At 45.9% G+C, this 15,060-nt stretch overlaps 1 protein-coding gene across 1 annotated transcript in view; it reads left to right on the forward strand.

Moving 5' to 3' along the window:
- The window catches only part of LOC117353835 (POU domain, class 6, transcription factor 2-like), a 392,747-nt gene that overhangs the window by 295,287 nt on the left and 82,400 nt on the right, over positions 1 to 15,060 (forward strand). The window contains exons 3-4 of the mRNA XM_033930243.1: positions 3,755 to 3,846; positions 5,338 to 5,566. Of these exons, the coding sequence (XP_033786134.1) occupies positions 3,755 to 3,846; positions 5,338 to 5,566 (321 nt within the window). The remainder of the gene's footprint in view (positions 1 to 3,754; positions 3,847 to 5,337; positions 5,567 to 15,060) is intronic.

The raw sequence follows: 15,060 nt of genomic DNA on the forward strand, positions 1-15,060 counted from the left end.
CTCCCCCGCGTTGGGGTGGGGGAGCTCCCTCTCACCACTACCCACCGCTGCCTCTGCTTCCCTTCTCCCTCTCTCTCTGCTTCCTCTCTCTCCCTCCTGCTGCTTTCCTCTCCGGTGCCTGCTACCTCCTGCACCGGCCGAAGCTACAGTCCTGGTGCTGCGGTCTCCTCCTTTTAAGGGGGAGTCCGGGTGCGCTGGTGGTAACGCATTGGGGGTGGGCAGAGCTCCCTCTCGCCGCTATCCCACGCTGCCTGTCTTCGCCTCTGCTTCCCTTCTCCCTCCTTCTGCTTTCCTCTCCGGTGCCTGGTGCCTGCTGCCTCCTGCACCGGCCAAAGCTTGAATTAGGAACAGCAGTAGGAATATTCAATTCAATTGCCAAGTTTCTTCAGTCAAATCAACTACCAGTTAACAAATGCTTGAGCTTAGCAACTGATGGCTATAACAACACTATGTGTGGAAAAAATAATTCAATCATAACACAGTTTCGCGAAGTTTGTCCAGATATTGTGCACATAAAGGCCCCGATTCTGCAAAGTGCATCCCAATTGTAGGCAGCTGTAGGCGTCCTACAGCTGTCTAATTAGCCAATCAGGAGGCACATTTTCTTAAAAAGATGTTCCCCATGCAGGTTGCCTATATTGAAGGCGCTTCCATGAGCCTAGGGAGGCCCGCAAGCTCTCCTAAGGCTAGGCCTAAGGCTAGGCCTAAGGCTAGGCCTTAGGCAAACCTAGTCATCTTCTCACGTGAGTCAGCTGCTTTGGGTCCAACTTAAACATGTGGTCATGCCAATTATCAGATAGCAGGCCATAGAGCATCTGCTAATTCTGAAAAACAGCTGAATTATGTATGTCAAGCACAAGCTTGTCAGCTATTTTAGAGAGAGAGAGGCAACTTCCCTTGTCTTCCATTTTAAAGTTAGCATCTATCGAGTGGCAAACCAAGTGGGGGCATGGGGGGTGGTCTGCCCCGGGTGCAAGCCATGAAGGGGGTGTTCCCAGTCTTGGAGTCATGATCCGGGAACTTCCCTTCTCACAGCCCGGTCCCAAGGCTCTGAGTAGTCCCCGTGGCCCAGCATGTTCCCAGCCTTCTCTCCTGTCCGATGGCCCTTTACCTTTTGTGAAGCTGAAAAAACTATTGGCCTTGGCAGTGATTCAGTGACATCACCCGCGGCTCCCCTTCCTGTTTTCCGCATCTGCCAATGACACAACTTCCTGTTTCCGCACGGGCCAAAAATTGAAAAATAATGTTTTAGGATAAATGGTGGAATGAAATCAGAATTTGAACCTTTGGGGTTTAAAGATTGCAAAATGCGCTGGATTTCGTTTAGAGAAGGAAGATTAAAATGAGAGCAAGTTGCATATAAGTGGCTTGTGGTATTATAGAAATAAAACAAAAAAACTAAGGAAATAAGATAATACAGTAGACTCATAGTTAATCGGCACCCATGGGGATTCATAGATGCCAGATAAATGTAGTTTCTGGTTGCTTGAGAGTTACTATTAAAAATAAGCCTAACTAATACTATACCTCATACTATGCCATAACATAAACTGTTCCAGACAAACTACAGGACATATGGTAGGCAAAGCATGGGCATACTCAGGTGTGGTGTGCCAAGTGTACACTTAAATTTCCACCAGAAATTGATTTTATTTTCATGTTTATTTAAAGTATTGTATTACAGTATTTCTTAGATTTTTTTGGGGGGTGGGGTTGCTTGAGAGTTCTAGTTAATTGAGTTCCAGTTAACAGAGTCTACTGTACCTTTTTTATTGGACTAACTCAAATTACCTTGATTGGTTCAACAAGGACTAACTCAATGCATTATGATGAACTTTCTAAGGTAACCCTTCTTCAGGTCAGAAATAAGCAAATGTTGACAAATATCAGAATAGTATATAAGGAAAACATGAAAGCATTTCAGTGATAGTTTCATAGGAAGAGGAAGGGGTGGGTAGGTGCAAGAAACAGAAGTAACAAAGCAGTTTTAAATGTTTTTGTAGTGGGAAAGAAAGCCAGGACTACTAAGTCCTGCCTGGTAGTATCAAAATATTTCATCATTTTAATTTCAAAGATCTTACGTTCTTAGAATGTCTTAAAATTTCCTTTTAGTATGCTCACTATAAAATCATTGTACAGTGGTCAGTTTTTCCAAAGTGTTGTTCGACACTTGGTATTGCAATTTTTAATATGATATCTTTGTAAGTTGAGCCTATTTTTTAGCATTTGGCCTGTTTCACCAATGTAACATCCCTCTTTGCACTTTTTGCATTGAATGATGTATGCATGTATGTATGTTCTGTTTATTTGATATACCGCTTTTCCTTACAATTATTGTTGGATCAAGGCAGTTAACAATAGGGTCTTAAAACTTCCTTATCTGTCCAAAAAGACTCGCAATCTAACAAAGCACCATATTAGAAAATAAACATATGAAGGATCCCTTTATGTTGAATGTTTTTTCCCATATGAGTGACCGTAGGATCCTTTGAGATGTGCTCACACAGTTTGCAACACCGCAAGCAGTGGCGTAGTAAGGGGGGAGGGGGGCGTTCTGCCCCGGATGCCATCTTGGTGAGGGCACAGGCACCCATCCTCCTCTTTGTCCCCCCATTACTTCATCGACCCCCTCACTTCCCCTTCCCTTCCCCCATATCTCTGTAACGTTCATGACATGAGCAGCAACCCCCAATCTGCTGTCGTGCCAGCATTGGCTCTTCCTCTGACATCACTTCCTGGACCCATGCCTAGGAAGTGATGTCAGAGGAAGAGCTGACGCGACAGCAGGTTGGGGGTTGCTGCTCGTGCCATGAACGTTAAAAAGGTACGCCGGAAGGGAAGCGGCGCTCGTGCGGCAGGAGGGGGGAGGGAGAGTGGTGCCTCTCTCCCTTGCTATGTGTGGGGATCTTGCTTTTTCCAATTTTTGTGTTATATTAGGTGGCTGACGGAAGGCCTGCACAAGTGGAGCTGGGAACGTTTCTTTTAGTAATTCATCTTCCTGGAATAGTAGTTGCAGAATTTGTACAATTTTTCTTAGTTTTTCCAGAACTGGATTGTATGTCATTACTAGTCAAAAAATGTATTATGTCCCAATACAAAAGGTGTAATTTTATCTTCTTTTTTTTTTTTGTTTGTTTTATTTATATTTATATTCATTGTAGAAATTCTGAAAAGCAGACTAGGTTGTAACTCTCAAGAACCAGGTTTGGGAACACTGGTGTAGACAATTTTATGGTAATTATATGCAGTCTTCTGAGAACACAAAGATGAGTGAATCATGTCTGTAGGTTAGATAGGATTAGCAAAACAAAATAGAGTAAATCAGTACATATAAGGGGTTCTGTATGATATCATGACATAGAAAAGAGTTGTGCATTCATTTTTCACACAGTTTCTGCTTTGAGAAATGAGACTAGCTGTTGCTTGCCTAAACATTAAAAATGTACAGCAAACACACACACACACACATGAGACGGTCATATGTAAAGCAATGTCTGATGCAAGTCACACTAGCTTTGCTGATGATATTTCAATTCTAATGTTGTCAGGCAGCCGTATGGCCATGAATGAGCCAGCTGGTCTGAATGCACATTAACATAATTTATGCAGCTGATAAGTGATTCAAGTACTTGACTTATTGATAAACCACTTAAGGATATCATTTTCAGCTTGCTGCTATGTGACATCACAGAAGGATATAATGTGCTCTTATCTCAGTCTACATATTAACGTAGAGCCTCTTTTTGCATTCCAGGGGCCAGAGGAAATACAGTTCATTCTGATACAGGAACAACTGACAAGCACCAGCCCTGCCAGTCACACCAAGGATTCCCTGTTGGGACCCAGGTAAGCACATTTATCTCTTACATTACAAAATAAGTCCAATTCAATTATATTTAAGATCAGCTACTATAGGAATGAGCAAAATAGGCAAAAAAGAAAAAACAATTTGGCCAAAAATTAGCATTATTGTACATGAAGGTAATATGTGCATACTATTTTTGTTTAATGATAATATTATTGTTATAGGGAAAAATTAAAGATAAATTTTAATCACTATACAGTTGTTTTTAAAATTCAAGTTTAACAATGAGTTTGACATTGATGAAGGTCCAGTGATTCCCTTATGTCTGTTAAGTCTACAGTCCTTGCAGAGCACAGCCGGTGGTCTGTGTGTGTGCTCATGTTATGAAACCAGGGCTGTGGAGTGAGATTTCCTAACCTAAGTTCATCAGACAGCCCTCGTGGAATCCTGAAATCAGACTGTTCTTCAGAATCATTGATTTTGTAGTTCAGCAGTTGTCGAGATAAGACTGGGAACACAAAGAAAAGCTCGGTTTAGATGTAGCATCTCTGAATTCATGAATGCAGGTGGGCATATGTGACAAGCCATATAATAATCCAAGTTAAGCTCTGTATGTATGGTCGCAACACATTCCAAGACAGGCAGTCCCTGCTAATCAATATTTTCACCCGACAGCTTGGATTTCTCAACTCTCAAAATCATTTGGATTTGATCTGGTACACATAAAGTTCAGTTTCAAGGTTTAAGACTCCTGGGACTTCTTGTGAGGGTCAAATGCCTGTGTTGAGAGATTCTTTATTCAATTAAATGAAGGTTTCATGTTTTTGTCATATATGGCTGCCATGACGTGATTGGAACATCCACTGTCTAATTATTCAATCTTACAATTCAAAGAATTCATTCCCTTAAACATATTATTTGGAAATCATTGTCTCTTTCTCGTGATCTATCTGTTGAGGATAAATTAATAGTTAAATTCCTAAAAGAGAAGTCCATAAGACACTATTAAGATGGTTTGGGGAAATCCACTGCTTATTCCTAGGATAAACAGCATATAATCTGTTTTACTCCTTGGGATTTTGCCAGGTACTTGTGGCCTGGGTTGGCAATTGTTTAGTCAGGATCCTGGGCTTGATGAATCTTTGGACTGTCCAGTATGGCAACTCTTATTCTCTTACTAGAAAGATAACTCCCAGTTATCTGTTTTCATGTGATGGAACTGGGTCATCATGTACAGGAAATTTGAAAGAATTCAAAACACTAATCAATCTATCAGTATAGCCAAAAATCTAAATGGAAAAACAAATCAGATAATTTTCTATCCCTATTTGTTTTCTTAGACATTATTATGTTGCACTTTTACCTTCTTAAATATTAATGTATATAATTTTTTATTTCTTATAATTATTATTGCACATTGCTCATTGTTAGTTTGTTGGTTGTCTCAGTTCTTTTTGTGAAAATTGTTCAATAAAATGTAATAATTAAGAAAAAAGAAAATGCAGGGATAAACTCTTGTGCGTTTCTTTCAGTCGCTGCTGACGGCACACCAGTTGGCCTCCGCAGTTGCAGGGGTGATGCCAGGGGGCACACCAGGCCTCAACCAGCCTATCCTTATTCCTTTCAACATGGCTGGCCAGTTGGGAGGCCAACAAGGATTGGTTCTGACTCTGCCTACAGCAAATCTGACCAACATCCAGGGGTTGGTTGCAGCAGCTGCAGCAGGAGGCATCATGACTTTGCCATTGCAAAATCTACAAGGTAAGATTAAAAAACATTTTCGGGTGGGGGGAGGAGAGGACTTTATGAGCATCCTTTCCTGCTTTTGATAACAATAAAATGATTGCTTCTAAGAAGAATATCTAAGCAAAGGTTTAAAGCTGTTATTTGCCATGTCATTCCTTGCTGACGCCACAGTAATTTTCTGTGTACTTGAGAGAATGCAGCAGGTATATTTTAATGTATTTTGGCAAAATGGGTTCGCTTCATGCTTTTAAGCATTTGCTAGGATTTTTGTTGTTGGTTGTGGTTTTAGGAAAATTTCACAATTTCTTTGAAACATCTGCTACAGGGACTATATGTGGAATGTAACTTCCGTTAACGTTATAGCTCACTTTCCTTGTCTTTGAGAAGCTGAAAAGTCTTGCCTTGTTTACTCATGTTCCTAATAAGCATTAGCCAAAAGACTGATTGATATGATTTATGTTAACTATTCTCTCTCCCACTGTGTTTTACTCTTGTTAGTAACTGGTATATCTTCCCTGCAAGTGAGTGCCCGGGGATTACCGTATCTTTATTCCATGGGCCATGCTATCAGATTATCAGAAAAAAAATGTGATGAGAATCATGGGATAACAACTTTTCAAAATGAATGGGGGTGCTAAACCTAATGGAAAGTGCACAATCAAAGGAGTTTGCTTAAATGTTGGGGGTGGTCAAGTACCTACAGCACCCACAGAAGTGGCACCTATGGTGGGCCCCCATTCTTAGTGCTTCATTTAAATAGTAGAGAGTTAAAATGGTGGAGTTCATGGATCTTTAGACCTCTGTAAGAGGTTTTTACCCTCTTTTTGCAGATACAGCTTCTAAAAATAAACTGCCAACTGTTTTCCAACAGACACAAAATGGGAGAAACATTTTAGAATACCTTATCCGAGGTTCCATTTCTATAGAGAAAATGGGAGCTCTCAGTGCATGCTCTTTGTGGCACACTAAGGGTTAGATTCACTAATCTGACTTCTGGGTCCGATCCGGGGCCGATTCCAGCAGGCCCTCCCAATTCACAACAGCCAAATATTATAATGAGGGTGATCGGAGGAACGCCCCCCATCTACCTGCACGGATCGCTAGTGTGCGATCCTGACGCATGCGCAGACCATCTGCTTTCCCTGCAGATGGTCTGCATATGTGTTTTTTGTCCGTTTGTTTGTTTTTTGCTGGTTTTTTTTTTTTTCCGGGCCCTGACTCTCCTGCTCTCCTAGGGAAGGGCTATCTCCAGCAGCGGCAGCCTCTTCCCTTTCGCTGACACTGTCAGCTGGTCATGCCCTGCTCTCTGCGCCTTCCCTGCAGTGCGAGGCCGTGGGTTTAAAGCAGGGTTGCACTGTGGCGTGCAGTCCCTCTTTAAACCCGCGGGCTCACACTGCAGGGAAGGCGGCAGAGATGCAGGGCTAGTAGCAGAGAGGACATGGGGGAGAAAGCAGGGCTGGAAGATCGGGACTGGACAGGCTTCCATTTGCTTGCAGAAAAAAAATCCCCAAGACTGACTGTAAGATCGGGGCAGAGTGCAGGGCGGCAATAGAGCAGGAGAGTCGGCAGAGACGTGTGCGAATGGTCCCCAGCAGACACTTTTTCTCTTGATCGGCCAGCCCAATCGGTGTACCAGATTTGTTTTGTGCATTGGGTCGCTGCCTACTTTGCATGCCGTTCCCCTCATTTGCATGCGCGGATCGGAAGCGGATCGCAGGAGAGGTTAGTGAATCGAGCCAGAGGGAAATGATGTCGCAAAGGGGTTGCAAAGCGATCGGTACACGATCGGTTTGCTTTGTGAATCTAGCCCTAAATACTTTCTAAGTGATAAGGCCCTCTTTTACTAAGCTGCAGTAGAGGTTTCTACCACAGCCCGGAGCACAAAATACTCCGACGCTGCTCTGACACTCATAGAATTCTTTGAGCATCGGAGCATTTAGCACTCTGGGCCACTGTAGAAGCCTCTATCGCGGGGGAGGGAATTTCCAGTTGTTGCTGATGACTTGACAGATTGCTTCCACCAACAGAGCTTATAGCAGGGGGAAGGAACAACAGCTAATGAGCTGAACACACACCTGTTGGCACCCTGACTTTATCTCCCACATAGTTTAAAGTGTAATATCAACAGACCTCTCTTGCAGCTGAAATGGTTTTTACTAGAAGGTTTAAACTAATGTCTCCGTCATGCCATTAAGTTACACACAGCAATCTATCATTCATAAATCATAAATGAAAAGACATAACTATAAAAGCTTGTTTAAAATTTGAGTGTGCATGTAAAACAGACAGGGAGATAATGCAGAAACAGCACAGGGTAAAAGCAAGTGTTTCTGAAAGGCTCTTGAGTATGGCAGGATAATGAAATCTTAATGACGAAACAGGCATAATAAAAGCGTGTCCCTGCTCATGAACTATTCCAGTAATATGTACATATAACATAATGTATCACTGATAAACATTATTTCATAGAACTGTTGGCAGCACAGATTCATCCTCCTGTCATGATGTTTGCAATAGCCGTGGTAAGTTTTTGCATTTTTTTGCATTATCCATACCTTAACTGTAGAAAGTAAGGTATGAAAAGTGCAAACCCAGCCTTTGTCTGGCATTTAGGACACAAACCATTTTATTGCATAAGCACAGCATTATATGCATTGGCAGATAGCATGCCCACCCACCCAAAAAAAATAAAAACAGCTGCAGTGGCCAACCCTGATCCCCTGGACCAGCATCCTCTACCTCCACCCTCGGATCAGGGCTCCTTAATTTGATCCCCCAGCACATACCCACCCTCCCAGTTGGAACTTCCAGCATATACCCCCCTTGATCCTCCCATCACAGATAACACCCCCCACCCACCAACTTGAGCAGATCCCCCATGACAGACCCTGACTCTATTCCCCCCCAGTAGTCCAAGGCCAAACAGAAAGAAAGACTCCTATCAGTGGTCCTGTAGGGCTATCGCTGGGGGTAATTGGCACCATTTTGAACCTGATGCAGCCCCAGGGCAGAAGTGGACAGGCCCTTTTCCTTCCTTGGCCACTAAGTTGCCATGGAGAAGCTAGGTAAGTCCTGAGAGAATCGGGGGAGGGGAGTAGGGAGGAGGATTGGGGTCTGTGATAGGGGATTGAATCAGGAGAGTAAGTATGTGCTGCTGAGGCTTTATCTGTATAATTGAGGCTTTATCCACCCTAATCCAACCCCCTATCACAAAATTCTGCCACATTAAGTGCAACTGGGCTATCGGCAGTCAGAATACCTTGTGTGTGGTATCAACCTGTGTACTACCTGTTCCAGCTGGTCTCTCCTTTGTAGCTCTCCTTTGTCACTGCTAGCACGTCTACTGTACAGAAAAACCTACAGTGGTTTGCAAAAGTCCTGCATCACATGGTGAAATTTGAGTATTTAGTCATTTGAGACTCAGGTAACATAATTTAAGCTACTAACTGAACATAATTTTGTCTGGAAAGTATAATTCCATGTAACTTCATGAAATTTCTGGCAATTTCTTGATAACTCTGACTATTCAGTTACATCAGATTGATCAGAATGATTTTGATAACAGACATAAGAGTTTGTGTGAAAATTAAATCAAAATTCACCAATCAGCAGTGTAGCATTTGCAGCAAATCGGAAGTGATATTTTCGCAGCCCATCAGCATTAAGCTTCACTACATGGCAGGAAATATAAACTTCTGGGATTCCTTCAATTAGTATAATTGAAACTGATTGACCAGTGACATCAATAGCAATGAAGTCCAAATTTCAGTTCTTGGAGGAAAACCGGGTCCGAATGGTGATTCTTGGTGAAGAGGGGTATTCCAGCAGATTGCACAGAGTGTGGGATACAATCAAAGTACAGTGATCAGGGTTCTTCAGAAGAAGAAGGAGACAGGAGGAACACAGGATAGACAGCGTTCAGGTTGACCATGGGAGTGGCCTAAGGGATCTGGAAAATCGGAATCTTAGGCCACTCCCAGTGCATCCCAGAATGCACTGCGAATGGGGCCTAAGATTCCGGTTGGCCCAGGTGCCTAAGGCCCCTCCTACAGGAGGGACTTTAAGTTCCTGGGCAAATCAGGGCCTAATGTCCCTCCCTGGTGCATCCCATGATGCACCAGGAAGAGGCAGTTCTGCCATTTATGAAAAGGTGGGCCAGCCATCTGGAGGCAGTAAGGATGCCTCTGACTGGCAAATATTTTAAGGTAGAGGGGTTCCGGGGGGGCTGGGGGCTGATGGGGTCCAGGGGTAGAGGGGGTCCAGCGGGGGGATGCCCACAATGATTGGGGGGTGAGGGATTCCGGCAGGAGGGACTGGGCATCCCTCCTGCCGTCGATGTACAGGGGAGGTGTCTGGCATGGGGGACTGGGCATCCCTTCAACTGGCGATGTACAAGGAGAGGGTTTCTGGTAGGGGGGGACTGGGCATTCCTCCTGCCAGGGATGTATGGGGAGTGGAGATTCTGCATGAGGGACTGGGCATCCCTCCTGCTGGTGATGTTCGGGGATGGGGGGTTCGGACAGGAGGGACTTGGCATCCTTCCTGCCGGTAGTCTTCACGGGAAGGGGGGCCTAGGGGGGCCGCTAAACATATAAGCTCAGTGGCAACCCGATTCTCTAACTGGCGCTGTGACATGGATGCTGGTTAGAGAATCGGATTATTAGGCAGGCTTAGGCATCTGTCTGTGAGAACAGATGTGATTCTCTATAGGATTCCTATGTGTGATTCTCAAAAACCGCTTAGGCGAAGACACAATGACAGTAAATGAAAAATCCTTATTGCAGAAAGTCAGAGAAATGTGTGAGCATTGGAACCCATTACATCTTTCTCGGTGGGGGAGAGTCCAAACTGTAAAAATGATGATTTTGCCAGTAGTTTGCTACCAAATGAGTATGTTGCCGATTTATTTTCAAGGGTCCTTTTTATAAAAAATTTAACAGTATTCTAACTAAATTTATTTGGCTGGGTAAAAATGCTAGAATTGCCTTGGTATCTTTGCAAAAGCCCATTGTGGCGGGAGGGGTAAATTTTCCAAATTTTTACAGGTACCATCAAGCTTTCATACTGCGTCCGGGTATGTATTTGATCCTTCCTGAAGTCTTGGAGCATCTCCCGGATTGGCTAATTCTGGAAATGCAATTCATGTCTCCATTAAAGTTGAATCATATCTTGAGCATTAAGTTACTCTGCATTTATTTTTTTTATTTTTTATTTTTATCTTTATTGAGTTTTCAAAGCTGCCAAAAAATGCAATATAATATACATACATACATACAATAATACTCATACATGCATTTATAATCAATCAGTATCCATACAACTATAACCCCCCCCCACCCAACCAACATTTTCATCAGGGAATAAAATCACACAAAATATATACCCCCCTCCCCATCCTCCCCCCCAACAGAAATGAAGATAAAAGACAACTATAACGAATCCACAAAAGGTGTCAATGGGCCCCAAACTAACTTGAATATCTTAGAATGCCCCAGCATATCCGCATTCATCATCTCATACTTATAACTTAAGCATACATTCTCCCACCAAAAAGTAAAACTAAGGCGATCTCAATTTTTCCAATTACGGGTAACCATTTGCATGGCTATCTCGGTCATAATAAGGGAAAGGCAACATTTATATCTATCCAATGACGGTTTAAGGTGCAATATCATCCCGCATATGACTACCATATTTTCACGTAGATAACGCGCACCCGTGTAAAACGCGCACACGGGTATAGCGTGCGGAAAACACAAATCTAAGTACAGAAATTTTTATATACCGCGCACACCCATATACCGCGCATGCTGCCCGACTCTCCCGTCGCCGCCCGACTCTCCTTTTGCCCGCCCCGACTCTCCTCTGGCCTCCCCGACTCTCCTTTCGCCCGCCCCGACTCTCCTCTCCCCTTTGAAGTCCTGTCCCCACCCTGAAAACCTGATCCCCCCCCCCGACGTCCGATTCACCCCAACGCAGGACCGCTCGCACCCCCACCCCGAAGGACCGCTCGCAAGCACTCCCGTCCTCTTGCCCCAGCCAACCGCGGCACCCCCGACACGATCGGGGCAAGAGGGAGCTCAAGCCTTCTTGCCCCAGCCAACCGCGGCACCCCCGACACGATCAGGGCAAGAGGGAGCTCAAGCCCTCTTGCCCCCCCCCCGACACGATCGCGGCAAAAGGGAGCCCAAGCCCTCTTGCCCCGCCGACTCCCCAACTCCCCGACAATATCGGGCCAGGAGGGAGCCCAAACCCTCCTGGCCACAGCGACCCCCTACCCCCACCCCGCACTACATTACGGGCAGGAGGGATCCCAGGCCCTCCTGCCCTCGACGCAAACCGCCCCTCCCCCCAACGACCGCCCCCCGCAAGAACCTCCGACCGCCCCCCCAACCGACCCGCGACCCCCCTGGCCGACCCCCACGACACCCCCACCCGCCTTCCCCGTACCTTTGTGTAGTTGGCCGGACAGACGGGAGCCAAACCCGCCTGTCCAGCAGGCAGCCAACGACGGAATGAGGCCGGATTGGCCCATCCGTCCCAAAGCTCCGCCTACTGGTGAGGCCTAAGGCGCCTGGGCCAATCAGAATAGGCTCGGGAGCCTTAGGTCCCTCCTGGGGGCGGGGCCTGAGGCACATGGGCCCAACCCGACCATGTGCCCAAGGCCCCGCCCCCAGGAGGGACCTAAGGCTCCCGGGCCTATTCTGATTGGCTCAGGTGCCTTAGGCCCCACCAGTAGGCGGAGCTTTGGGACGGATGGGCCAATCCGGCCTCATTCCGTCGTTGGCTGCCTGCCGGACAGGCGGGTTTGGCTCCCGTCTGTCTGGCCAACTACATAAAGGTACGGGGAAGGCGGGTGGGGGTGTCGTGGGGGTCGGCCAGGGGGGTCGAGGGTCGGCTGGGGGGGTGGTCGGAGGTTCTTGGGGGAGGGCGGGCGTTGGGGGGAGGGGGGTATGCGTCGAGGGCAGGAGGGCCTGGGATCCCTCCTGCCCGTAATGTAGTGCGGGGTGGGGGTAGGGGGTCGCCGTGGCCAGGAGGGTTTGGGCTCCCTCCTGGCCCGATATTGTCAGGGAGTTGGGGAGTAGGCGGGGCAAGAGGGCTTGGGCTCCCTTTTGCCCCGATCGTGTCGGGGGGGGGCAAGAGGGCTTGAGCTCCCTCTTGCCCTGATCGTGTCGGGGGTGCCGCGGTTGGCTGGGGCAAGAGGGCTTGAGCTCCCTCTTGCCCCGATCGTGTCAGGGGTGCCGCGGTTGACTGGGGCAAGAGGACGGGAGTGCGTGCGAGCGGTCCTTCAGGGTGGGGGTGCGGGTGGGAGTGCGTGCGAGCGGTCCTTCAGGGTGGGGATGCGGGTGCGGGTGGGAGCGCGTGCGAGCGGTCCTTCGGGGTGGGGGTGCGGGTGCGTGCGAGCGGTCCTTCGGGGTGGGGGTGCGAGCGGTCCTGCGGGGGGGGGGGAACTATGTAAAAAAAATTTTGTACAACGCGCTCACGCGTATATCGCGCAAGGTTATGCACGGTTTGTAAAAACACGTATAACGCGCGCGTTATATGCGTGAAAATACGGTACCTCATATGTCAATGGAATTGATGATTCCAATATGGTATTAATCTGTCCCCATATTGACTTCCAAAAGTTGAGTATCGAAGCACAATAGAACAGATGATCCAGTGTCCCAATGTCTAGATGACAGTGCCAGCATCTATTAGATTTAGAACTGTCTAACTTTTGTAACCTAACAGGGGTCCAAAAAGATCTATGTAACAAGAAAAAACATGTTTGTCTCATAGATGCTGACACTGTACATGTCATCCTCCAAGTCCAAATTCATGGCCATTGAGTAGAAGAAATTTGCTGCTTTATTTCAATGCTCCAAATGTCTTTTAGGATAGCTTTTGGTTTCTTATTCATATAACCAGATATTAATTTATACCACTGGGTGGCCTGATGCCCTAGGAAATCTGTCTGTAAGGCATAGGACCTGCAAGCTATACTGATTTTTAGATTTCACCAAACAGGGAACCCCTTCTGAATGGCTTGCTTCAACTGTAAACTCTTATAAATTTGAGACTTTGAAATACCAAAAGATTGTTGCAGTTGTGAAAAATCAAGCATTTATAAGGACAATAGTATTCTCTTTACCACTTGGTTTACTTTGAAATTTATTGACAATTTAATATCTATACCAATAAGACAATCCACGTATCAATCCTTATGGTTAAACTCCAAGATTCAAGTTGGCGGGTCTAAAATCCTCTGGAAGCATTGGCTACAGGCAGGTATACGAACTTTGGATGACATTTTATCATATGGGAAAATGCTTGCTTTTTCATAACTTTTTCATTCGGAATATCTAAGTCTCAAGCATTTAAATGGTTGCAGTTGAAGCATGCCATTCAGAGGGGGTTCCCTGAGTGGAAAAATGTAAGTAATGAGTGTGGCTGGCAGGCCTGTGCTTCCAGCTAGATTTCCAAGGGCATCAGGCTGCCAAGCGGTATAAATTCTTCCCCGCGGGGCAGACCAACTCTTGCCGCCCGACCTCAATTCTAACATCGGAGAGGACGGTCTGGGCCAGCCAGGCAGTGATTGGCTGGCCCAGAATGTCCTCTCTGACGTCAGAAAAGGGTGGCGAGAGTTGGTCGGCCCCGCGGGGAAGAAAAGTAGTGAGGGAGAACTCGGTGCCGGCTTGTTCCTGATGGCGGCAGTGGCAGCCTATTCCCTGGCGGCAGCCTATTCTCCGGTGGGTGACCAGCTGTGCACCCATGACGGACCGCCCCTCCCCCTTGGTACGCCACTGGGGCAGAGAGACAGAAAGAAAGAAAGGGAAGGGGCAGGGAGAGAGGAAGAAAAAGTTGAGGGAGGGAATGAGGTCTGGAGGAGAGGAAGCATACAGGAAGCTGAAAGAAGGGAAGAACTATTGGATGCACAAACAGAAGAAGAAAGTGCAACCAGAGACTCCTGAAATCACCAGACAACAAAGGTAGGTAAAATGATTTTTATTTTCAGTTTAGTGATCAAAATGTGTCCGTTTTGAAAATTTATATCTGCTGTCTATATTTTGCACTATGGCCCCCTTATGCTAAACCGCAATAGCAGTTTTTAGCGCAGGGAGCCTATGAGCGTCGAGAACAGCGCTGGGCATTCAGCGCAGCTCCCTGCGCTAAAAACTGCTATCGTGGTTTAGTTAAAAGGGAGGGGGTATATTTGTCTATTTTTGTATAGTTGTTACGGAGGTGACATTGCATAAAGTCATCTGCTTTGATCTCTTTGAAAAACTTTGGAATATAAATGATAATTAACATTTTCTCTGCGTACAGTGTACTTTGTGTTTTTTTAAATTTTATTGTTGGTAGATTATTTTGACTTGGTCATTTTAAAAGTAGCTCGCAAGACCAAAAAGTGTGGGCACCCCTGGTATAAGGAATCTGGCCAACTGGAATTTTTGGCCACTCCCAGTGTATCCCAGATTTCACTGGGATATGAACCTAACATTCCAGTTGGCCCAGGTGCCTTAGGG

This window comes from Geotrypetes seraphini, chromosome 2 (genome assembly GCF_902459505.1).
Source record: "Geotrypetes seraphini chromosome 2, aGeoSer1.1, whole genome shotgun sequence".
NCBI classification, from domain to species: domain Eukaryota; kingdom Metazoa; phylum Chordata; class Amphibia; order Gymnophiona; family Dermophiidae; genus Geotrypetes; species Geotrypetes seraphini.